The 27,281-nt window shown below is 42.9% G+C and overlaps 1 protein-coding gene across 3 annotated transcripts in view; it reads right to left on the bottom strand.

The window, feature by feature from the left end:
* SLC44A1 (solute carrier family 44 member 1) overlaps nt 1-27,281 on the bottom strand; it is a 182,359-nt gene that overhangs the window by 131,943 nt on the left and 23,135 nt on the right. For all 3 annotated transcript variants that reach the window (XM_089682620.1, XM_089682621.1, XM_089682619.1), the window contains exon 2: nt 15,439-15,528. In XM_089682620.1, the coding sequence (XP_089538746.1) occupies nt 15,439-15,528 (90 nt within the window). The remainder of the gene's footprint in view (nt 1-15,438; nt 15,529-27,281) is intronic.

The following is a 27,281-nucleotide window of genomic DNA, read 5'->3' on the forward strand; positions in this document are numbered from 1 at the left end:
TAGCCGAATGACGGCTGCACTGCGGCCGGCCAGTTCTGGGTGGATGTCATATGACGTTCCTCCAGAACGCGCTCTCCTGCGCGCCCCAGGGGGCGCGCACCCGGCGATCTCCGTGATCGCTGTGTCCTACGGACACAGCTGATCACGAGATGTGGTAAACGGCCAATCATACCGGCCTTTTACCACGTGATCAGCGGTGTCCAATGACACGCTGATCACAGGGAAATGCAAGTGCCGGTTCTCGGCTGCACTTTCCTCACGCTGTCAGATCGTGAGGAAAGTACTGCCGAGAACCGGCAGTTGTCAGAGCGAGGATCGGCAGCGATCGTCAGGGCACTGATGATCAGTGCCCTGATGATCGGTGCCCAGCAGTGCCACCCACAAGTTCCGCCCACCTGTGCCCAGCAGTGCGCCCACTAGTTCCGCCCACCTGTGCCCAGCAGATCACCCACCTGTGCCCAGCAGTGCACCCACCTGTGCCCAGCAGTGCACCCACCTGTGCCCAGCAGTGCAGTGTCACACACCTGTGCCCAGAAGTGCTACCTTCCTGTGCCCAGCAGTGCCACCCACCTGTGCCCACCCACCTGTGCCACCCACCTGTGCCCACCAGTGCCACCCACCTGTGCCTACCCACCAGTGCTGCCCACCAGTGCAGCCCAGCAGTGCTGCCAGTCAGTGCCACCAGTCAGTGCCCAGCGGTTGTGCCAGTCAGTGCCGCCAGTCAGTGCCCAGCAGTGATGCCAGTCAGTGCCGTCTATCAGTACCCATCATCAGTGTCACCTATCAGTGCCGCCTATCAGTGCTGCATATTAGTGCCGCCTATCCGTGACACCTCATTAGTGCTGCCTATCAGTGCCACCTATCCGTGCCACCTCATTAGTACTGCCTATCAGTGCCCTTTAGTGCTGCCTATCAGTGCCCATCAGTGCTGCCTCATCAACGCACATCAGTGAAGGAGAAAAATTACCTGTTTGAAAAATTTTATAATAGAAACAAAGAAACTTTTTTTTTTTTCAAATTTTTTGCACTTTTTTAATTTATAGCGCAAAAAGTAAAGCGCCCAGCGGCGATTAAATACCACCAAAAGAAAGCTCTATTTGTGAGAAAAAAATGATCAAAATTTCATATGGGTACAATGTTGCATGACCGCGCAATTGTCAATCAAAGTGCGGCAGCGCTGAAAGCTGAAAATTGGCCTGGTAAATAAGGGGGTATAAGTGCCTGGTAGGCAAGTGGTTAAAGTGAATCTTTGGCTTGACGTTCTTAGCCTGGTCACAGTAAGGATCCCACTTTGAGATGGGAATTAAAGGCCCCAGTAAGTAAATCTTTCTAATGAATCTCATCCCTAATCCCTAGAGTGCTGCAGTATTTCCCACAACTCTGGGTTAGAGTGTTTTTTTAAGCACAGCTGCCTGCTTGACATTTTTTTTTTTTTTTGCAAAATGTGACCAGCTACCCATCTGTGGCTTATACTGTGCATCTACTGTACTGTATAAGACCAGCATTGGTAAAATCCCGACTTTAAAGTCGGGATGCATCCCAGAGTCTGGAGTGGCACCTGGCTGAGCCAGCAGCTCCCTCCCACTCCACAGAACAGCACTCCAGTGAGTTACCGTCAGTCACCGCTCTCTGTTCAGAGCAGCTCGGCTGTCAGAATTCAGCGATCATGCTGAGTTCTCACCCTTAGAGCAGGCAGGGGACCAATGCTGCATCCACCTAGGTAAGTATGATTTGCCAATAAAACCCAAAGCCATATTTCTCTTTTAAATGGTATGTAGGTGACCTGCATGATTTTCTTTTCTCAAATGCTATAGATTTTGTAGATAAGAACTGTATAGGTGAAAAAATTGAACACTAAACATATGAATAGTGACACTACGATGCTACATAAAAAAAGGATTTACTTCATTAAGCCCTGAAGTAGAGTTCAGTTACTCAGCTTATCAGGTAAGCTCATTAGATGGGTATGATAAATACCACACAAAAAATGCATCTAGCAATTACTGAGGGAATGTATACGATGAAGGCAATGTAATAAATGCAGGTCATTCTGTACATTGGGTGTAGTATACTAGAAAGCAAAAGCAGATCTGTGAAGTAGGTAAAAAAGTGACAAGAGAATTTTTATTCTCTTCGCATAGCTGCAATTGTAGAAGTATACTTTTCTTTCCTCTGAATAACTCATTTCACTTCCATGTTATCACCTGTATACATTTGGGCTTAACCAGAATATTTGTGACTGGCTTGTGACAAAAGGCAGTGTTCAGAGGGCATTTGGGAAAGAACCCCAGAATCTGGGCAAAATTGGTAAATTAGACCAGCTTTATATGAACGGCCATTACTTTCTGTATTTAACCATTTGACGCCCAGCCTATGGCCAAATGGCATCCGCAAAAATGTATTACCTTTCCGGGAAACCGCCATATGGCGTCCTCCCGCACATGCGCAGTTCGCGCGCTTACAGAGCCGCGCAGCACATGCACGTCATGTGATTAGCTGTGGCCAAATCACAGCTAAGCATAAAAAAAAAAAAAAACCCTGAATGAATCAATGTCATTCAGGTAAATGCTTGCTTATAACAAAGTAATTCTTTGCTATAAGCAAATTGTGTTAAAAAAAAAAAAAAATACTGATCACTTCCCCAAAGTAGTACAATGTTACTATGGTAACATTGTACTACTTTGGACATAGTGAAATATGAAAAAATAATCTTAAAAAAAATAAAAATAAAAATAATTTTTTTTTTTTTTCTCACACTGTCACCAGTCAGTGTCTCTGATCACCGCCATGCCAGTTATATGATGACACTGTACTGCACTGGTGACAGTATGTAAAAAAAAAAAAAGTGAAAATAATTTTTTTTATTTTTTCATTTTCCGAAAAATTATGACAAAAAAAATACAACTTCAAAAAACTCGCCATGCCTCTTATGAAGTACGTCGGGCTGTCTACTTTACAAAAAGGGGTCATTTGGGGGATATCTGTACTGTTCTGACATTCTTGGACCTCAAGAAATTAGATTGGCTGTCAGTACTTCAGGATTGATCAATATTCAGATCTATACCATAGTTTGTGAACTTTCCTACAAACTAAATAATACATCCTAATTTGGGTTATTTTCACCAAAGACATGTAGTAGAATACATCTTGGTCTAAATTTATGAAGAACAATTATTTATTTGCAAACTTTTATAACAGAAACAAAGAAAAACCTTTTTTTTTTTTAAATTTTGGTCTTTTTTGTTAATTTAGCAAAAAATAAAAACCCCAGCGGTGATTAAATACCACCAAAAGAAAGCTCTAGTTGTGTGAAGAAAATGATAAAATTTTAGTTTGGGTACAGTGTTGTATGACTGCGCAATTGTCATTCAAAGTGTGAGGGCGCTGAAATCTGAAAAATGGCCTGGGCAGGAAGGTGTAAAATTGCACGGTATTGAATTGGTTAAAAAGAGATATGTGAGGGTAATATTTATCTTGCAAAGTAAAATTTTACATATAAATGAAACATTTGCAACCAGGAAGACTTTTCATTGCAGCACTATCTGCCTGTTTGCACCAACAATGTGTGGAAGGTACATCATCCCAGCATGGCCAATCAAAACGACCAAACCTGGAAAAGATCTTGGTGCAAGCAAGGAGTAAAAATATTATAGCTTAAAATTGAAAGTAATACAGGTTTGTCCTGTTATTGGATCGATTCTGTAGCCACATAGCAAAGAATGTGTTTTAATATCTCCACTACTTAAAATGCACTTATTTGTGACATCCAAATAACACTCTCTAAATGATAAAACAATCAGAAAACCGTGAGGATTGTGTTTGATTGTATTCACTTGCAAAATGTTTACATTTTCAAATTCCACCAATCAGAGCTTAGTCTCAGGTGTATGACCAGCTGCTACATCACACCACAGGTTGCACTGTTACCACCTCCTACTGCCTAGAGCCCTTATAAGGGTCCCTTTACCTGTTTGCCATGAGGACTTTGCTGAAGGATTGTCAACACCTGGGTTGCTGTGCATCCTTCTACAGACACTCTTACCTCTTATTTGCACCCTACTCTGCGAGTACCAAACAGGGGAACATTCTCATTGGTAATAATGGCAGAAATCAGCAGACACTTAAGTAGACATTTGCTCACCCGAAGGCCTGCAAAGCTCTCAAACCACTAAGTGATGCCTCTTCCCTTGCACCAGAGCAGGACCCCATTTAACACTGGTCTCTGCATCGAATTCTAGCTCTGTCTTAAGCATGCAACAAGAGGCCTAATTGACCAAGGCATATTTTTCTGCAACCTTGTCAGAATTTCTGGGATTTCTAATGCCCTTAATTCAGCCATTACTGTCCAGAGCCTAAAAGTTCCAGGCTTCTTCTCTATTTCCACCTTCTCTAGTTGAGTACACTGGTGCAACTTTTAGGTATGACATCCGATTTACAAATCACACCTGAAGTCGCAGCGTATGTATTTCTATGTCACGGTCAATCAGTGCGATTTGAAGTAGCATGATTTCAAGAATAGCTGATGCACCTTTTTTTCCCCTGATTTACCTGTGACTTGCATTGACTTCTGTTTAATGAAGTCGCAGTGAAATCGGGAGGTACAAATTGCACTGATCCGAAGCTTTGATCACCAAAGTAGACAAAGTAGCATGATTTCAAAGTCACATTCAGTGTAACTAGGACATAACTGAAAAAGATTGCCTATACACGAGGCAGGGACAGGAGTAGGACAAGTTGCCATGTACCTCACTGTTGGCAATAATGGCATATGAGCAGAGGGTAAGATTTCTCCCTCCACAATATGCAATGGCTTCAAAATGTAAAAAGGCCATTGGTAAGGGCCACCATGTTCAGGCCTGATAATCCCATTTTATGACGGGCAGTGAAAAATAATTTCATATATAAGCTGGGTTTGCATTTTTATCTCTACTGTATGCCACACATTCTCAATTACAGAGAAATGCAAAGCTCGAGAGAATGGAATGTGATGACCACACAAAACTGGAAAATTTATTTTGCAAATGCATCTTCATGGAAAGCTGGTTGGCTGCTTCTCTCTAAGCATTAAGCGGTGTGTTGTGGAATGGAGTAGTGTGACTTGAGTCTATCTATTGCTTGAAGAAAGGATTTAGCCATGCATTCCAAGTAAACACTGCTAGCCGCCTTTTTCAGACAAGATCAGGAAGTTATTGATGTTGCTTGGCTTTTCTAAGGCTGCCTGTCCCCGATAAGTTGTAAAAGGCAGAAAAGCTTTCTCCCTGCTGTTTTCATATAACCCCAAAGGTTAATGAAATAAAATAACATTATGAAGCTATGGAAAATTCACATTTCTGAACAGTTATTTACCATAATTAAAATGTTTTGGTACAGTATATAGATCCAATGAAAAAAAAACAGGAAAATACTTACTTGCTTTTTTTAGTTCCTATTGTAAATGTTTTATGTGTTGTGACGGTAGTAGACATTTAACTGATATTTAAATATCTAAAAAGAGCCAAGTTTAGCTTCAGGCTCAGCAGGCATATGTCAAGGGAAGTTCAGGTCAAAAGAAACTGGTTTTCTGTATGGAGATGAAGATAAGGAGCCTACATACCAATATCTGAGAATATAAAGTGAGTATGTGAATCATTTGGAGTGTGTTTTGACAGGATGTAGTGTAACTACTACAAAATTTAAATGAATTACAGTCAGGTCCATAAATATTGGGACATCGACACAATGCTAACATTTTTGGCTCTATACACCACCACAATGGATTTGAAATGAAACAAACAAGATGTGCTTTAACTGCAGACTGTCAGCTTTAATTTGAGGGTATTTACATCCAAATCAGGTGAACAGTGTAGGAATTACAACAGTTTGCATATGTGCCTCCCACTTGTTAAGGGACCAAAAGTAATGGGACAGAATAATAATCAGAAATCAAACTTTCACTTTTTAATACTTGGTTGCAAATCCTTTGCAGGCAATTACAGCCTGAAGTCTGGAACGCATAGACATCACCAAATGCTGGGTTTCATCCCTGGTGATGCTCTGCCAGGCCTCTACTGCAACTGTCTTCAGTTCCTGCTTGTTCTTGGGGCATTTTCCCATCAGTTTTGTTTTCAGCAAGTGAAATGCAAGCTCAATTGGATTCAGGTCAGGTGATCGACTTGGCCATTTCATAACATTCCACTTCTTTCCCTTAAAAAACTCTTTGGTTGCTTTTGCAGTATGCTTTGGGTCATTGTTCATCTGCACTGTGAAGCGGCGTCCAATGAGTTCTGAAGCATTTGGCTGAATAAGAGCAGATAATATTGCCCGAAACACTTCAGAATTCATCCTGCTGCTTTTGTCAGCAGTCACATCATCAATAAATACAAGAGAACCAGTTCCATTGGCAGCCATACATGCCCACGTCATGACACTACCACCACCATGCTTCACTGATGAGGTGGTATGCTTAGGATCATGAGCAGTTCCTTTTGTCAGGAATCTGGGTATGACCAGAAATGTGTGGACTGACACAGGGAAACGCAGACTTCAGGTATGATATAATAACAATATAATTATTATTAGCCACCCAGATATAGAACGCACAGTGAACAAACCAACCTTCCACTAATCTTAGTTTGTGCAGGAACACAGGCGTAGTAAAGCTGGAGAGGTGGAATGGTCAGGTAGGCCGTAAGGTACTGTCAGGTGCCACCTGCCGGTGTCTCTAGCAGCCCACAGCACGGATTTCCTCAGGGCGTGGGGTCTAAGTCCCAGCCTGCTATTCACCAGGGCCCCTGATGGTGGGGATGGACTTGGTGCAGACTGGAACCAGGTCGCGACCCCTGAGTGCGTCCGGCTGTGGTAGAGTGTACTGGCAGGGGAGTACAGGAACGGAGTCTGATGGGAAGAGGAGGGCAGACTTACTAAAGGTGATCCGTGTGGGATGGATGGATCGTCAGGTGAAGCAAGCATAGTCAGACGGGCCGGGTCGGTATCGTGCGGGCAGCGTGGTACAGGAGGAGCAAGCAGAGAATGGTCGGGGTCACAAGCCAGGTTCAGCAGACCTCTGACAATATGGATTTCTTTGACCTCTCTATGTGTACAGATGTATGGCAGTGGAGGATCCCCTCCACTGAAGAATTTACATGCCCTTCAGTGTCCCACAAAACATTTTCTTGAATTGACCTAGCATATGAGGGGATCCTATTCTTTGCAAAGTGGACGGGGGGGGGGGTACTCCATCTTGCCCTAGAAAAATCTCTGATTAAACCTCAATATTGCTTCAAGTAATCACATCAAGTTTCCCCGTGGACAGGTTGTGGAGATGGTTTCTACACAGAATATCTGACAAAAAGGGTCAAATCACGTATCTGGACAGGCTATTGCTGAATACTGGATTCCTAACCATGACTCTGCCCTGGCAGAAGTGGTGTGGGATGCACTCAAGGCATTCATACAAGGTCAATACCAGCCAACTGAATGTAAGGTTAGGCATGAGTTTCAGACTGATAGGGAGCAAAAATGGAAGGCCATACCCTTGAAAAGGACTTTAGGGTGCACAGACTCAAGATGTCCAAACCCATGATTCTTTACAAAACAAGTCTACAGGGACATGGTCCTCCACTGTACTTCCACCACAAGAAAGAAAATACCCTACACCAGACTCCAGAGGATATTGGAGTAAGTGTAAAAAAATATGGTAGGATTATTGACATCACGAGCAAGGGAGCAGACTGTTTCAATCAGCATTCCCCAAATTGCAAATTCAGATGAAGACAGATATTCTTGTAGACCCTGTACAGATTACTGCACAATTTTCCTACTATGAGAAAATTTACAACAAAAACAGCAAACAAAAACAGAAAGACACCCCCTATGATGGCTAACTGGGTGCTCCCGTGCTCCTCCCACAATGACCCCCCAGGACTCCACCCACCCAACCACCTCCAGATTTATAGGCAGCTCTTAGCAAGTTTGTATTTGTCCCCATCTCTTAGATAAAAATGGTTTACTCTGCTCCTACAGCTCGGGTACAGACCAACCGTACCCTCTCTACACTTTTTCCACTGCATAGTGGTACAAGGCAAAGATGCTCTCCATTGCCTAGGTTGTTTGCATTTGCCTGGAAACACTGACTATCCAGCTTAGGGCATTCGATTCAGTAAAAGGAATTGACCTTGTATGTGGACGATACTCTCCTATACCATGGGTATCTGGCCACTTTTTCTGCATTCAGTTCTGCGGCTGATAAATTGTTTGGCTCCTTCTCAGGGTTTAAAATTAACTAGGATAATTGAAAGATACAATAATATTTCTGTGCTAAGGTGCTGCATCAATTCTTTTGGGGAATTTTCTTCCTGCACTCCAGGTAGCAATCTTTGAAAAAAAGTTCCTTGGCATTGCTGCCCTCTTGAGATTGGGGAACCCATGAGCATTGAGCACAAAAGAATGAGAAGGCGCAGCAGCTTTGTGCATTACCCAAGATACAGTCCTTATGGGACGAACCTGTTCCTCTGTCTGGACATCCCAAATGATCAGGATATCATTGATGTATCTCACAATGAACTTTAAAGAATCATTGATTGTCAGAGGAACCCCTTTTGGGATTGAGTTTACCCATATGGTGGATGTCTATAGATTGGTCTTCCTAGATCTGTAACTGTGTGTTGACTGAGTACAAGATCTATTCCGAAACCCACTTCAAACCGACTGCAGGTAATTGCTACCTGCATGCAGAAAGTAATCACCATCTAAGTTGATTTGGAACGTTCCTGTTGGCCAGTTTTGTAGGTTGGAGACACACCTGTTCTAAGAGGGCAGATTAAGAACAGAGTGCAATTCTCAAGAACGTTTCTTGAGGAGGTATATGAAACATCTCTCATCAAGCCCCTGTAGACTGATCAAATATTGACCCCAACTAGTTCAAACTCTGCTTAATAGGTAACATCTTCAGGAGGGGCAATTTCAGGTGTGATATGACCAACTACAGCACATGTGGCATCGTAAGGGAGAGGTCTCAGGGAAGGATGGTAAAAGTCACTAGATTTGACAGTATATCAAATTGTGGCACACAAACAACAACTTAACCACCTCCCGTCCGGCCGTTGTATATAAAACGGCCGGACGGTGGCAGTGCAGGGTCGGGTGCCCATTTATAAATGGCCTCCCCGCCCCCTGCTTGTGCGCGCTCCCTCGGAGCGCGCAGCACCGCGATCCGGTGTCCGCTGTGTCCTCTGGACACAGTGGAACACCATTCGTCGTACGGGACCTCTATGGTCCAGATTATGTGATCACTGATTGGCCAATCAGTGAACACATGCAGAGTAGTAAGCAAGATTTCACTTCTGACATCATTGCTTACTACGTGTGAAATCTGTGAATGATCACAGAGGTCACATGGTACAAGGCTATTCACAACAGCCTTGTACCATGTGACAAGCTGTGACCAATCACAGCTCACACAGTAGTTCTCAATGGCTGCAAGAATGCAGTCAGAGAGAAGGAGAAAATGATTGCTTTTATACCCATAAAGGCTGTAAAAGCAATCAGTGTAAGGAAAAAAAAAAAAAAATCTTCATCACCCCTCACAAGCAGTACAGTGTCACCATGGTACAGCTAGGGTGACAGTATGTGAAAAAAAAAATTAAAGAATGTAAAAAAAAAAAAAAAAAAAAAAAAAAAAAGAAGGTTTAAAAATTATAAGTTTTTGGTTCTAAAATAATTTGGGTTATTTTTTTTTTAATAAAAAAAAAGATAGAACGGAATACATTTTGGCCAAGATTTATGATGAAATATTTGTTTGCAAAATTTTATAAGAAAAACACTTTTTCAAAATGTTTGGACTTTTTAATTTATATAGCAGAAAAAAAAAAATCCCAGTGGTGAATAAATACCACCAAAATAAAGCTTTATCTGTCCCAAAAAAATGCTAAAAAATTCATATGGGTACAGTGTTGCATGACTAAGCAATTGTCATTCAAAGTGTGATAGCGCTGAAAGCTGAAAATTGGCCTGGACAGAAAGGGGGTAAAAAAGTGTCCAAACTTGAAGTGGTTAAAGTAAGCAATGTTCACACAAGTCAAGGTTTTAAAACCTTGTTTTCTATGGGTTGTTTATTATTCTTCATATACACGGGGACATATGTGACTTCCTGCTTACTTTTTCTACAGTGTTTTGATTTACTAATCCTCCCTCACTGCAACAGTGTAATCTGATTGAAAACCACAGTCTGCAGTCTCTATTGACACAAGATACACACACACACCTCTGGTAACTACAACAGCCTATGTGATTGAGGTTGTAGCAGTAAAATATGTATAGAACATGTGGGTTGTGATTTCGGTGGAAATGGTTTGGTAAGGGCTTGGTAAGAGACTTAGTAGCGAGAGCCTAGCACTGCCCTGTATTCTCCTATTGGCTGGGATATGACAGATGGGCAGAGTGGAGGCGGGAGAGCAGAGTGGTTGATATCAGCAATGGAGGCAGGAGTATAAGCGGGTGCTCAGGACCTCCCACTTCCTATTACACTGAACAACATAGAAATAGTAACCAGAAGTACAAGCCTGACAGCAATAACCAGAATGCAAAGCCTAGCCACACTTCTGGCAAAGGAGCTTGGTGTGCATTCCAAGCCTGACAGCACAGCCATTTTTGATTACCAAATAAGAAACTTAAATTTGTACATTCCCTTGTATACCATGTTTTTAACCTGTATAAACATCACTGTATGGATCTTAGATGTCAAACACAAAAGGAGGGGGAAAGTCACTGATGGCGAGTCATCTTGCAGGTATCCATCTGTAGTAGGAGACCGCAACTATAGACAAGGATGCTTTGGGAAGTGTTTATTAAATCAGATTTGATGCATCCAGTGTGTATATTCCCTCTGTAGATTCGTGCTTGCACCCTGCAGCAGTGCTGGTTGGAGGCACAGGTGCCTGCGAAGTAAAAGGATATTGAGGTTTGCACTAAAGTATAGTATGGTTATAGGAACGTAATAAGGCATAGATGTATCTGAAATTTTATTGTGTTTTTTTTCCTTTTCTGAACATGAATTCTGCAACCTCTAGTGCCCTAGGCTTAGATCTTTCTACAACATAAGCTTTACAAGAATAATTCCAACTCCGCCCCCCCATAAATTGGAGGCAGGGTCATGGGCTAAGCCTTTGGAATTCATTCAATATCTCTATCAATTCAGTCGTATCCGACCCTTGGCGATTGAATGGACCGTCACTCATAAATGACTTTTTCCATGAATTATCCTCACAATTATTTTACAGGGTAGGTTGCCAGGTCTTTCCCCAACCCCTACCATGCAGGATCCCGCATGGCCAGGGATAAAACTAGGACAATTTAGACAGGAGCCAATTAACCTACCAGCATGTCTTTGGAGTGTGGGAGGAAGCCGGAGTACCCGGAGGAAACCCACGCAAGCACAGGGAGAACATGCAAACTCCATGCAGGAGGCGCCATGGTTGGGAATTGAAACTAGGAGGCGCCATGGTTGGGAATTTACTGCACGGCAGACGTGCTAACCACTAAGCCACTATGCCGCCCTCATTTGATATACACTGCTCAAAAAAATGAAAGGAACACTTTGAAATCACATAATATCTCAATGGGGAAAAATATCATGCTGGCTATCTATACTGATATGGACTGGGTAATGTGGTAGGAACATAAGGATGCCCCATTGTGTGATGGAATTAAAATTATCAACCTACAGAGGACTGAATTCAAAGTCACCCCAAAAATCAAAAGTGAAAAAATTATGCAGCAGGCTAGTCCATTTTGATGATATTTAATTGCAGCAACTCAAAATGGTACTCAGTAGTTTGTATGGCCCCCGCATGCTTGTATGCATGCCTCACAACATTGGGGCATGCTCCTACTGAGACGACGGATGGTGTCCTGGGGTATTTCCTCCCAGATCTGGAACAGGACATCACTGAGCTCCTGGACAGTCTGAGGTGCAACCTGGCAGTGTCGGATGGACAGAAACATGATATCCCAGAGGTGTTCTGTAGGATTTAGGTCAGGTGAGCGTGGGGGCCATTCAATGGTATCAATTCCTTCATCCTCCAGGAACTGCCTGCATACTCTCGCCACATGACGCCAGGCATTGTCGTGCACCAGGAGGAACCCAGGACCCACTGCACCATCGTAGGGTCTGACAATGGATCCAAGGATTTCATCCCGATACCTGATGGCAGTCAGGGTGCCATTGTCTAGACTGTAGAGGTCTGTGCATCCCTGCATGGATATGCCTCCCCGGACCATCACTGACCCACCACCAAAACAGTCCTGCTGAACAATGTTATAGGCAGCAAAACATTCTCCACAGCTTCTCCAGACCCTTCCACATCTGTTACATGTGCGTAGAGTAAACCTGCTCTCATCTGTGAAGAGCACAGGGTGCCAATGGCGACCTGCCAGTTCTGGTGTTCGATGGCAAATGCCAATCGAGCTCTGTGGTGCCAGGCAGTGAGCACAGGGCCCACTATAGGACGTCAGGCCCTCAGGCCACCCTCATGAAGTCAGTTTCTGATTGTTTGTTGAGAGACATTCACACCAGTGGCCTGCTGGAGGTCATTTTGTAGGGCTCTGGCAGTGCTCATCCTGTTCCTCCTTGCACAAAAGGAGCGGATACTGGTCCTGCTGATGGGTTAAGGGCTTACTACGGCCCTGTCCAGCTCTCCTAGAGTAACTGCCTGTCTCCTGGAATCTCCTCCATGCTCTTGAGACTGTAGGGAAACACAGCAAACCTTCTGGCAATGGCATGTATTGAAGTGCCATCCTAGAGGAGTTGGACTGCCTGTGCAACCTCTGTAGGGTCCAGGTATTGCCTGATGCTACCAGTAGTGACACTGACCCTAGCCAACTGCAAAACTAGTGAAAAACAGTCAGAAGAGATGGAGTAGGGAATAAACGGTCAGTGGCCTTCGCCTGTAAAACCATTCCTGTTTTGGGGGTCATCTCATTGTTGCCCATCTAGTGCACCTGTTAATTTCATTAACATCAAAGCTGCTGAAACTGATTAACAACCCTCTCTGCTACTTAACTAACCAGATCAAGATCCCAAGAGTTTAATGGACTTGATGCTATACTCTGATTAAAAGTGTTCCTTTAATTTTTTTGAGCAGTGTATAAGAACGTTCAGTGACAGGCAGACTTGGCTCTGAGGAAGAGGGGGCACCCTTGTAATGCATTAGCAGAACTCTAGGACACGTGTCTCGTCTTACAGGAGGAGAACTAATCTGTTCTAGGTGTTCTATTGGAAACTTCTGATGGGCTTCATGCTCTGCATATTTTGTGAGTATATCACTTTTAAATTCCAAATAATTGTACCTTGCATAATACACAAGGCTAGTGTGCCTTGTCTTGTTATTTTGTGCTATCTGGGAAAAATCCCTGTTCCCGCTTGGCCCTTCATAACAAAAAAGGTGAGACGAACAGCTCGCTTCACTGGGTTAATGGGTTTCAAATACTTTGAGATAAGGTTCAGAAGTGATTCATCTGACATTCTTGAGAATAATCGAAATTCTCTACTTAAACAAGTGACTCAGAGATGTATCTCCTGGAATCCCTCCTGCTAAGCCCTGTGGACACAGTCAACCTTATTAAAATGGTCTTCTAACCAAAGTTTCTATTTTCTTTAAAACTGACTCCCAGCACCATACCAAAAACTTGAAAAAAAAAAAAAAAAAAACAACAACTTGATGGTGTTGCGCTTTTTTCCTTTGGGTAGGCTGGAAATACCTCCAGACTTGAAAGAGAAGCCCTACAACTACCCCTTTCCTTTGGAGGACGGGTCCTTCCTATTTTTAAACTGTTATTTTTGGGCAGCTGTTCTGCTAAGTGTGCTGATAGTTTTCTCAGCCATCAGACAACCCTGAATTTACCCTTTAGGAAGCCCTTCTAGGATCATATGTTGCACATACTTTTTAGAAACAACCCTTATAGAATGGAATAAAGCTCAAAGGAAGTATCCCATCAACACTTTTTCTTCCTGCATAGTCCTCTCCGGGGAAATCATACCCTCTCACACATCAGATTGATCCTGGATTCACAAGTCTGGGCTAGTCAAAGTATTTTGACTTTGAAACATTATGTCAGATGGGAAATTAATATAATCTACCCCAATGGATATTTTTTTCGATTCCTGCAATTAACAGATGCGGCTGGAGCATTATTCCTGACAACCATTGTTTTGGAATCAGATTCTATTGAAGGGTTTCTCACTAAAAAAAAAGGTGACACCCCTATCTTCCATATACCTGCAACTCACTTGCCCATACCTTTAAGCTATGTAGGATTTTCCAAGAATGGAAAAAAGATAGATAACATTACAGATGATGAATGGAATGACTTCCTACATCATCATCTTCCTTGAATCGTTTCAGCAATGGACAAGTTTATACAACTGTACACAATGTACTACACCTCACACAGGCTGTCTACCATCTACCAAAAAACTAGTCCATTATGCACACAATGTTAAGCTGACACTTATTCATATGGTGTGGTCATGTCCCGTGAGGGGACCCTTCTAAATAGGAGTGCCAGACACTATTAACAGAGTCAGTGGACTGACCCTGGGGATGGTCAGTCCACTGAATCTTTGACAACTACAGTGAATAATTATCCCCCCCCACTTCTCTCTCAATTGCCAATACCCCCTAACCCTTCATGTAATGTTTTTTTTTAATAGCTTATCTATAAAGATTGTGCATATGGTAGCTGTGATGGTACAAGGAATAGGGCCATATACCTTGACATTTATTGAGCTATGTATATGATCCTTGTCTTTCTTTTCCAATAATGTTTATTGAAAACAGATATTTCAATACAGTGTGGTATAAGGCAAAAATAAACTTCATATAGCCACTACATATCAATAACCAGCAGGACGGGATCCTTACCCCCGCTGCTCAGAACGCAGCAGGTCAATGCCAGAGAGATGACAACCAGCATTAGTTGTGCCCTAAGGAGTAGGGGAATTCCCACTGATGCTACAGAAAGGTCCCGTCCACGCCTGAATAATAGGCCTAGGGATTCAATATCACCAAACATCCACTGGATACACATTGTATATAATGGAACAGATAAACTTAAAGGCAAAGTAAGCTATAACTAAACAACCTCAAGAATATCCCAGGTACCAACTATAGTCATGTTGGGTTGAGAGATCCTTTAGACTTGTACCGATATAGGAGAAACGAATTAAAAAAAAAATATCAGGATACAAAAAGAAAAAGAGGAAAAAGTCACAGAAAGAGAGAAAAGTAGAGAAAGAAAGAGGGTGATTGCCATGATCCTTGTCTTTCAACGTAAGATTGATTGATCAGTGTAATTGAAACTCTACTGAATCTGGAAAGTACTAAATGCAAGGTGAATGCTCTGAGCATACTGTACACCATTATGAAATGCAATAAAAAGTTTCTGAAACAAAACACTACTCACCATGCCAATACAGAACAAAATAAACAATAGTAGCCATGGGATGTCAGTACAACTATGCTCCTCCAGTGGCCTCCAGTCTCTCTTAGAACTCTGAAAATGAAAAAAGAAAGAAAAAAAAAAAAATTAGAACAATCTTCACAATTCATTAATCTTAGAATATTTGGATGGATGTGCATATACTGTGTGATCTTCCTTGTGGCAGAAAGGCCAAAGCATGGCAGAGCATTTGAGAAACATGTAAGCTAAGCAGAATACAGCCATGATTCTCATAAGAGAAGTGCAGGAAAGAGATGTAGATGCAGCACTGGCTTGTTCGTACCTAAAAACACTAGTAATCAGGACAGGTTGACTATCTTGTCCAAAGTCTAGATTCTCCAACCAGTGGCCAGAAGAATCTAGGAGCACTCATATTTATTAGGTAATTGTTCAAGCCATAAGAAAGTGACTAGATCTCCATTCCGAGGTTTATTTATGAAAAAGTATGCTAACAAGGAAATATATTTTTTGCCAATGGCAGTCAATTAGAATTTGGGCTTTGCTTTCAAACTTGTATGTCACTCATACGTTTGAAAGCAGACTGATTTCCATGGGCAACAAGAAAGGTTTCTTATAGCTTATCTTTCAAAACATCAGGTCTTATATGTTTATGGTCGTGTTTTCCCCACACTAACACAATCTCACCTCCTACACACAATCTCCTGTCCTACACACCAATTTATCTAGCTCCCTCCTTTTCAACTGAATAAAGCAAACCTAATTTGGACTAGCATACTCTCCCACACAGAAAATCCAGCACTTTCATGCTGCGATCAACCGAAACCACAGCATACAGAGTCCCACATTGCCATCACCCTCTCAGACGCAATCCGGATACCGGCTGTCTCTTACAGTTCTTCAAAACCTAAAGCCTCCTGGGATGCATGATGTGAATATCCCAAGAAGCTTGGGGGGGGGGGGGGGGGAGAAAGACACACACGTCATTCCTGCCTAGACAGACAGACAATGGGTTGGGGATGGGTAGCAAGATGCACTTAAAGTGTTAATAAACCCGGGACCCTACATTCACTCTATCTGGTCTCCCAGAGTACACACTACTTGGAAATGCAATTGTTTTAGTAAATATAAAAACTGCTAAATACCTTTTCTCACCATCAGTTAGAGCAGTCTTGTGACTTCTACCAGTGTTCAGCAGAGCACAAGTTAAAGCTAGAAGGAGGAGTTCTCTTTCTGCTCTAGGAGGATGTAGAACCCCTGACCTCTGTTTGGACAGTGCTAATTACATGCACCTCTCCCAAGAAAAAAAAAAAAAACACACACACACACACACACACACACACACACAACACACACCTTTCTAGCTATATACACTAAACTGAGCATATGCAGACTGTCTTTAGATATGTCTTATCAGGAGATAAGAGTGGGACAGACTTAAACCCTTTAGGTTCCATAGTGAGTATAACAAGCATGTTTTACTGCAAATACAGACTGATTTTACTGTTGTGGGTTTAGTAACACTTTAAATAATAAAGAGTAAAAGTCAGCTTTAATGACCTGCATTCATTCATGTCAGTGATACATGTTATCAGAAAAGGGTTAAATTGATTACCAAATGAAGACTGACTACAGTCAGTACTTAATAAAGTAATCTGCTCAACTGGGTCCAATTAAAGTTTCTAAATACAGGCCACCAAGGTAAAATAAAGAGCTATTTGGGTTATTGGTTCTGACTATATTAGCACAGCAGAAAAAAAGCCTTCAAGGCGATCATTGTGATGCATCAGGCAACACGCAACTGGAAACAGTGGAGATGTAATAAAATGGTCCTAGCACAGACTGATGCTGCCGCAACCATCAACATAGTACCATAATACAGTTAGTGTACATATTTAATAAAAATGCAGTTTCTATCTGGCAACACGTGACAATATGTGGCATTTTTTGGTAATATAAACTTATTTTGTCCCAGTTTTTCTCTGTTCGCTTTTTCAAATCTGGCATAAAAAAAAAAAAAAAGTCAGAACACAACTGTGCTAGTTATTTCCACTGCTACTCAACACCAGCCATTACACGGTTTGCCAAATTAAACAGTATAATTACCGCTATACAGCTTATCAAACATATTTGGCATATCTGTTATGCCAGTCCTTTGTTGCCATTTTTCTAAGAAAAAATTATTATTTTCATTAAATCACTGAATTATAATAGCTACATGATTTGAGAATAACTTGCTATAAAGCAGACATCCTCTCAACCAGGGTTCTGTGGAACTCTAGGGCTCCTCCAGAAGTTGCTAGGGATTCCTTAACCACTTGCCCTCCTGAGGATTTACCCCCCTTCCTGACAAGGCCATTTTTTGTGTTACAGCACTGACAATTGTGCGATCATGAAATGCTGCACCCAAATTAAATTTACGTCCTTTTTTCCCTCCGCAAATTGAGCTTTCTTTCGGTAGTATTTGATTGCCTGCACAGGCAAGTTGTAATAAAAAAAATTTAAAAAAAAAGGACATTTTTGGAGAAAAAAAAAAATATATATAAAATTTTTGACTTTGCTATTATACATGTCCAGTAAAATTAAAAAAAAAAAAATCTAATTTCGTCATAAATGTAAGCTAAAAATGTATTCTTCTGCATGTCTTTGCTAAAAAAAAAAAATCTCAACTTATAGCGGGACTGCGGCGGGCATTCTGACACTGGGCGGAACTGACTTTGTGTCAATGACATCCCCAGTGACACAAATACAGTGATCAGTGCTTAAGAGAAAAAAAAACAAAAAAAAAAACCACTGACACTGTACTAAGAGCACTGGGCAGGAAGGGGTTAACATGAGGGGCGATCAAAGGGTTAACTGTGTGCCCTTTCACTGTAAGCTCTGTGTGTGTGCATGCTTCACTGTAAGCCATCCAAAAGCAGTGTACATGAGCTGACAGGGAAGAGAACTATATTGTTTACATACAATTCTCCTCCCCGTCGAAGATGCTCGGTAATCACTGGGCGCCGGCGAGTAATCAGCAGCTGGGACCTGGTGACTGACAGCCACGAATGACTCCCCCTACCCGGAAATGAAAAATCATACAGTGGTACCTCGGTTCACGTACGCCTCGGTTAACGGAATTTTCGGTTTACAAATGAAAATCCATTGACAATGCCTCAGTATACGAATTTGTACCGCAATATGAAGCAGGTTTTCCCAGGATGCATTGCGCTTGGGAGGTTTATAGCACAGTGCATGCTGGAGTTTGTGGAAAGGTAGGGAGGTGAGGTTTATTATTTGCATGCCTTTTACTGTGTTTCGCATTGTGGGGTGGTTTCCATGCCAGCTCATGTGCTGTGCATGCCTGCTACTGTGCGTTTTGCATTGTGGGGTGGTTTCCATGCCAGCTCATGTGGACAGATTTTTGGGATTTTCATTACTGTATCTTGTATGGATAGACTTGGAGCTCTTGGACTGGAGCATTGAGATCCTGGGTGTGGGTGTAAAGTATTTTTTTTATTTTCTACTCACTTCGTGACTGTGGTATCATGGCACCCAAGAAAACAGCAGAAGCTGGGAAGAGGAAGAAGGAGATGATTCTGCTTAAGGTCAAGAAAGAAATCATCAGGAAGCATGAAGGAGGAATGCGACTGACTGACCTCACCAAAAAGAGTATGAAAGGAGTGCATCCATAATCTGTACCATCCTAAAGATGAAAGAGAACTGGGAGAGATGCAGCCAAGGGAGTCACCAGGGTCTCCAAGAAACGGCCATCTGTTCTGGAGGAGGTCGAAAAGTTGCTCCTGCTCTGGATTGAAGAGAAGCAGCATGCAGGGGGCACAATGACCGAGGTGATCATCTGCGAAAAAGCCAAGGCCTTGCACACTGACCTCCTCGACCAACAGCCAGGAACGTCAGCCGATGCAGAAGGCTTCAAGGCGAGCAGGGGGTCGTTCAAAAGGTTCAAAGACCAGATCTGGCATCCACAGTGTGGTCAGGCATAGAGAGGCCACAAGTTCTGATGTTGTTGCAGCTGAGGAAGGCTACCTTCCTCAGCAGGTCTTCAACTGCGACGAGACTGGACTCTTCTGGAAGAGGATGCCAAAGCGTACCTTCATCACAGAAGAGGAGACCTCATTGCCTGGCCACAAGCCGATGGACCGTCTCACCCTCCTGTTCTGCGCCAATGCCAGTGGAGACCTTAAGATCAAGCCCCTGCTCGACTACCACTCAGAGAACCCACGGGCCTTCAAGAAACAAGGTGAAGAAGGAGCAGTTGAGCGTTTTGTAGCGGTCCAACTCAAAGGCTTGGGTCACACGCCTCTTGTTTATGCAGTGGGTCAATCTTGTTTATGGTCCTGCTGTCAAGCAGTACCTTGTGGACAATAACCTGCCGCTCAAGGCTGTGCTGCTCATGGACAATGCTCCTGCTCATCCTCCAGGCCTTGAGGGAGACTTGCTGGAGGACTTTAACTTCACAGTCGTGAACCTTCCGCCTAACACCACCCCACTACTCCAGCCAATGGACCAGCAGGTCATCTCCAATTTTAAACAACTCTACACAAGGGAGCTTTTCCGATGATGCTTTGAGATGACAGATCGATCAAGCCTCACCCTCCATGAATTTTGGAGAGACCATTTTGACATCAAGAGCTGTCTGCAGATTATCACCATTGCCTGGGCCGGGGTCAGCCATAGAATCCTAAATTCAGCTTGGCGCAACCTGTGGCCAGACTGTGTTGTGACACCTGATTCCGATGCTTCTGCACCTGAGTCCACAATGTTGGAGGAGATTGTGTTCTTGGGGAGGACCAAGGGGCTGGAGGTGACTGAGGAAGATGTCTGCGAGCTGGTGGAGGAGGGACACAACCGTGAGCTAACCACTGAGGAACTGGTGGAACTGACGAAGGAGGCGATGGAGTAGCGGGTCTCATTTGAGGAGGAAACAAGTGAGGAACAGCTCTCTTCCAGGGAACTCAAGGAGGCATGCCAACTGTGGGTAAACCTACAGACTTTTGTACGGCAGTAGCACCACCCAGATAAAGCTCTAGCCCAGAGACAGTTTGACACCGACATGTCCCCTTTCCGAGGGATACATAAAAGGCGCCGGAGGCAGCAGACATAGGAAAGGTTCCTACTAAAACAGCCTAGACATGAAGAAGAACCTGCTTGTGTTAGTGCTGCCCAGTTGCCCTGCTCCTCCTTATCACGTACCCGGTGATGGAGGCAAATGGAGAGAGGGCTTCCCTTGTGGCTAAGTTCTGGACTCTCCTGAGAGTGGGACATTGGGAGTCAGGCCCAAAAGTTGCACAGGTTGCCTGTAGGAGTGCTGGTTGGTGGTCTACTCAGAAGCACAGCTGGTGCATATATGGTGTATATCTGCTATAGGGCAGTCGGGAAGCGGTTAAGAAATGAGCAACCTCTTTTCAGCAATCTTCAAGAAGGGGATTCTACCCACTGACCCCAAAACGTAAGGCACAAGCCTCCCACTAACCATCATGCTAATGTACAGTGAGCTGTAAAGTACTTTATTACCAAGAATTCTCAGAGATTGCAAAGCTATTTCAAGGGTTCTTCTGTGTTAAAGTTTAAAAAGGCTGGTCTAGGGGTAAAGAATGAATGTTAACACAAGACACCATTACGTAGCACAAAATGTTCTACGGTTATTAAAGCAGTAGTAAACACCATTTGGACACTTGTACCTACAGGTAAGCATAGAAATAAGGCCAACCTGTAGGTTCAGTGAATATATCCTAAAACATGCATCGTTTAAGAGATATTCACTATTTCTGTAGACCGTGATATACTGGCGCACATTCATTGCACACTGGATTGACAGCAGATTCAGTGTGCCTTCAATTCAGAGTGCTGTGGCTAAGTCAAACGGTTGGATCAAGATGGAAGCACTGGGAGCCGTTAACAGTGCGCCACTGGAGGGCTTAATTTAAAAAGGCAAATCTCTCAATGTGCTGCATTTTATCAACATAAGACCAGTTGATCAAGGAACAAGATTACTATTCTATTTGTAGTAAACCCAAATTAGGTTGGCATACACAAATCTATATAAAAACTTTACACTTTATTGAGAAATGTATGTATAATTTTACAAATATACACACACACATATATGTACGTACGTACGTACACACACACTTTTTTGTGCGACGAAAAAATACCATAAATATTCTATTACATTTTCAGTCTGGCTGGCTGTCAGTGGAAAATTAGTTGTCTGCCACCTTGAAACTTGCAAAGTGCATTCCGCTGGAAAACACCCTGTAGTATTCTACATACTAGTATCATTCCATGAGGTAAAAAAACAAGCCATATTTTAAATAACCCCATTATTTATCATTTCTTCAATAAAATATTGCAATATAGCATGAGCATTCAGAGCCTGGATCGGTCACCTTTCATAATGACTTAGCTCCTACAGTCCTCAAATGTTTCCAAGCCTGACAATCTACACCAGCCAAGCATCGCTGGAAAAGCTTGCAGATTTGTCCGCTTGGCTGCCAGCAAGCTGGTATAAATTTTTAAAAAGTAACACTAAACTCTGGTTTAAAAAAATTAAGTGTATTATTTACATGTACTAAAAAGGCAAAAACATTTTTTTTTCAAGTTTTGGATAGATTGGAGATTAATTAGAACACCTGCCAGCTTTTAAATACTGTGTGCGCCTGTTAGAGAGATTTCCCCTCTCTATTTGTCCTGTTTATCTATATCACCAAAAATTAAAAGCAAAACTAAATCCCAAAGTTTGATTTAAAACACTAGAACAGTAATAGAGGGGAAATTTTCCAAGAGGGACACTCATTCTGGTGATCCTGGTGACACCTCCAGAATCCTTCACTTTAGAGTGATTTCCTCTTACTTACTGTTTTGGCTATGTGACAGGAAGTTAAGGAAAATCTCCCCAATTAGACACAGACGGCAAAAAAAAAAATGTAACAGGTTTAGTTATATTTTAACTCAAGTCCTTTCTATTGCTCTCAGCCTCCTCCAAATCCCCATTGTTTGTCTGCTGTCATCAGACTTCCTGTTAGAGAGGAGCTGTTTTCCATGATCCCTCTAGACCAGTGGTGGCGAACCTATGTGGGCACACAGAGCTCTCTCTGTAGGCACGCGAGCCAAGTTGCCCCAGCAGCTGAGCATCGGATAACAGCAATACTAGGGGCCATGCACATGCTTGGAAAGGAGTAGCAGTGCCTTATGATGACATCATAGCTTTCGAACTGCTGGTCAGTGCGCTGCCAAAGATAGAGATATATATGACAGGCTGTGATTTTTAATACATTCACTTTTATTAACACAAGATTTTAGCCTGTGCTGGTGGTTAATGGAACTTTGCCCCCTTGTGCTGGTGGTCAGTGGAAGCTCTTTTTCTTTTAAGACAAAAGATGTTAATGTATGGGTTGTTTTTTTCTAAACTAAAACCTCAGTATTCAGGTTTAATTGCAGTGTTAGCACTTTGCGATAAATATGTGGGTTTTGGGTTGCAGTTTGGGCACGCGGTCTTGAAAAGGTTCGCCATCACTGCTCTAAACATAGCTACATTCTCTTGCATGCTCCCAAGATTGAGCATGGACTGTGGGATTTGTAGAGTGCATAGGGCAGTGCACATGATCACAACTAATATGCACTGCTCATTTCAAAACATGTAGAACTGTCATTACAGTCTCTGGTCATCTCCTGTACTGTGTCCGCAGTCTCTGGTCATCCCTGTGCTGTGTCCGCAGTCTCTGGTCACCTCCTGTACTATGTCCGCGGTCTCTGGTCATCTTTGTGTTCCTCTAAAAAAAATTGAAGAAAAGTGAATATTAGACTGTTCGAAAAAAAATAGCAGTGTTTGTATTCTTCTTCACAAACTCAAACATTCACTATATAAACTGAAAAATGTTTGAAGATTTTGCTTTCCTTTGAATCACTTAATGAATATTTAGTTGTATAAGCACTGTTTCTGAGAACTGCTGTACATCTGTGTTGCATGGAGTCAACCAACTTCTGGCACCTGTGAACAGGTATTCCAGCCCAGGATGATTGGACTACATTCCACAGTTCTTCTCTATTTCTTGGTTTTGCCTCAGAAACTGCATTTTTGATGTCACCCCACAAATTTTCTATTGGATTAAGATCCGGGGATTGGGCTGGCCACTCCATAACGTCAATCTTGTGGGTCTGGAACCAAGATGTTGCACGTTTACTGGTGTGTTTGGGGTCGTTGTCTTGTTGGAACACCTATTTCAAGGGCATTTCCTCTTCAGCATAAGGCAGCATGACCTCTTCAAGTATTCTGATGTATTCAAACTGATCCATGATCCCTGGTATGCGATAAATAGGCCCAACACCGTAGTATGAGAAACATCCCCATATCATGATGCTTGCGCAACCATGCTTCACTGTCTTCACAGTGTACTGTGGCTTGAATTCAGTGTTTGGGGGTCGTCTGACAAACTGTCTCCGGCCACTAGACCCAAAAAGAACAATCTTACTTTCATCAGTCCACAAAATGTTGCACCATTTTTCTTTAGGCCAGTCAATGTGCTCTTTGGCAAATTGTTACCTCTTCAGCACATGTCTTTTTTTCAACAGTGGGACTTTGCGGGGGCTTCTTGCAGATAGCTTGGCTTCACATAGGCGTCTTCTAATTGTAACAGTACTCACAGGTAACTTTACACCTTCTTTGATCTTCCTGGAGCTGATTGTTGGCTGAGTCCTTGCCATTTTGGCTATTCTTCTATCCATTCGAATGGTAGTTTTTCGCTTTCTTCCACGTCTTTCAGGTTTTGGTTGCCATTTTAAAGCATTTGCGATCATTTTAGCTGAGTAGCCTATCATTTTCTGCACTTCTTTATATGTTTTCCCCTCTTCAATCAACCTTTTAATCAAGGTACGCTGTTCTTCTGAACAATGTCTGGAACAACCCATTTTCCTCAGAATTTCAGAGAGAAATGCACTGTAACCAGCATGTACAACATTTGCTGCCTTCCTTCCTTAAATAAGGGCAATAATTGCCACCTGTTTTTCAAAGAATGAATGACCTCACTAATAGAACTCCACACTGCTATTATTTTGAACATTCCCCTTTCAATTAGTGATTCAATTACACAGAATCAGCAGCATGCATGTCATGACTGTTGGGTCTGTTGGATTTCTATTACTCTACTACACCTGCTAGTAAATTATTTGCCATGTAGAAATATCATTTCTACCAAAAACAGTGATTGATCATGTTAGTTATGTCTGACTATTATTTTGAACACAACTGTATATATAATTTATTATTTTTTTTAATTGTGGTAGAGTGTCCCAAAGTAACCCTGGGAATGTCCTGTTCAGGGTTTATAGATCTCCCAGGTTCCTTAACTATACCTTTAGGGATCTCTGATATGAGGTCCAGTGCAGGGTTTACCTTTCTCTATGGGCAATTAAATTCACCTGGGACCTGTAGCCAGAGCTCTTGTCCTGGGGATCAGACAAGTCCTATCTGGAGAGCTGAAAGGTTGGTGAAAACTAACTAGCTGTGTATGTTGTGGCTGACAAGCAATAGGCTTGATCAGTCTGGTAGTTAGGACCTGTATTACTGTGTAGTGAGAGCCGGGACACGGCTAGGTTTTTGATATTTTCTTGCCCTGTTTATTTTGTTTAAACACGGTACAGCACTTTGTATATAGCACTAATAAACACCTTCTCTGTTTGCCACTAATCTCATTGTGTGCACTCATAGCAAAGAACTGCTATTTAACCACTTGTCTACTGGGTACTTTCACCCCCTTCCTGCCCAGGCCAAATTTTCAGCTTTCAGCACTGTCGGACTTTGAATGACTATTGCGTGGTCATGCAACACTGTATCCATATGAAATTTTTTTTTTTTTTTTTTGTAGACAGCTTTCTATTGGTGGTATTTAATCACCACTGGTTTTTTTTTTTTTTTTTTTTTTTTTGCTAAACCAACCAAAAAAAACTGATAATTATTAAAAAAAAATTTTTAGTTTCGGTTATAAAATTTTGTAAAAATGAGTAATTTCTCTCCTTCATTGATGTGTGCTAATGAGGCTGCAGTGATGGCCACTGACAGGTGGCACTGGTGGGCATTGACAGACATCACTGATGGGCACTGAAAGGCAGTACTCATGGCACCGATTGGCAGCACCCATAGGTGCCACAGAAAGGCAGCTTAGATGAGCACTGACAGGGCTAGACAGATCATCAGGGTACTGATCATCAGTGCCCTGATGATCCGTGTAGATGTCCCCTCTGAGGAATGCCGATTACCGGCTCTCCCCTCCTCACAAGCTGTCAGTGTGATAGCTCGTGAGGAGAGGAATGCCGATAACCGGCATTTCTTTATTTACATGACAAACAGAAGATGTAATTGGCGCAAGAGAGGTGGTGGTGGGTATAGAGTTCACACAGAAAGTCTTAGGCGATATAAAAATAGTTCAGTTTTAAAAAATGAAATAAAACAGGAGGTGGTGCATATGATTATATACAGTGTAACGGGAGTACAGGGTGGATTGTGCAGCTTGAGTAGTAAAAGGAGGGGGGAAGAAGACTTGTAGTACAGACAGTACTGGGTTGGAATAGATGGTGTATATGTGTGTGTATATATATATATATATATATATATATATATATATATATATATATATATACACACACACACACACACAAAGCTGCAATGTAGACACCGTCGTGAGGCTTGCACTCTCTAGAGTAAACCGGACTCTGTAGTAGAGGAAAGAGAGAGAGGTGCGCCAGACTAAGTGCAGTAAAATCATAACAGTTTATTGCACACAAGATATTAAAAACTCACAGGACGTGGGTAAATATCAGGCATCAGGTATAAGAAGGACGACGTCACCTGAGCTGCACATCATGGGCGGATGGCTGCAGTGCCAGGGTATTCACAATGGCTGGCGCTCTAGGCGGGTCCCACAGGAAGGAGTGAGGACAGCAGGCGCCGTTACCGGGAGTCGCAGTGCAGGGAATTACCATGCTCAGGGCGGGCGCTGCTGGTCTCTCACATCAGCGTGGGTGATGGGGCCAGCTTGAGGCGCATCCAAGATGGCCGCCGAGCAGAAGTGACGTCAAGACGTTGCTGGGAGTCGTCCAAGGGGGCGGTGGCGCGTTTCAAGGCAACCAGCCTTTTCATCAGACCTGATTGGCCACTGGAGTGGGCCGATAAATAGGGGATGATGGGGGGGTGGGGCGACTAAGGGGGCAGGCTAGTAGATCGAAAAAAGATAATACATGCAGGCTCTTTCCTCTCCTTATTTACATGCGATCAGCTGTGATTGGACACAGCTGATCACATGACAGAGCCGACGCCATTGGCTCTTTCCGCTGATCAGTGATCCGCTGTGTCCCAGGGACACAGCGCACCACCGATTGCTGCACTGCGCGCCCCCTGGGGCGTGCACGTGTGGTTAGAGTGGGAGGATGTCATATGTCCTCCCAGAACGAGAGAACCACCGCCTGTCCATCATTTCCTTATATGGTGGGTGGGAGGCAGTTAAAGGGCCAGTACCTAGAGTGGCTAAAACACAGAGAAACTCCTCAAACAGTTGGTGTTCGCTAACGCTGCACATCAGCAAGCAAATGCTGCACAACAGCAAGGCAACACTACTGCGCAGGAGCAAACAAGGGTACTCTAACAGATTAATGCTGTACAGGGGCGAATGCAGAGGCTGTTTGAACAGCTAGCCACAGTTGCAGAAGCGGATAGGAAAACCCTGACAGAGATTGTGAGGACGCTGGCGCAGTGGCCACCTGCCAAAAGTGAGGATGTTGGAGAAAGGACCTCCATGTGGGTCGCTTCCTGTCTAAGATAACTGCAGTTGATGACCCAGAGGCCTTTTTGCTGT

Source organism: Staurois parvus, unplaced genomic scaffold (assembly GCF_062004578.1).
Source record: "Staurois parvus isolate SC_StPar_1 unplaced genomic scaffold, SC_StPar_1.0 ptg000292l, whole genome shotgun sequence".
Lineage (NCBI taxonomy): Eukaryota > Metazoa > Chordata > Amphibia > Anura > Ranidae > Staurois > Staurois parvus.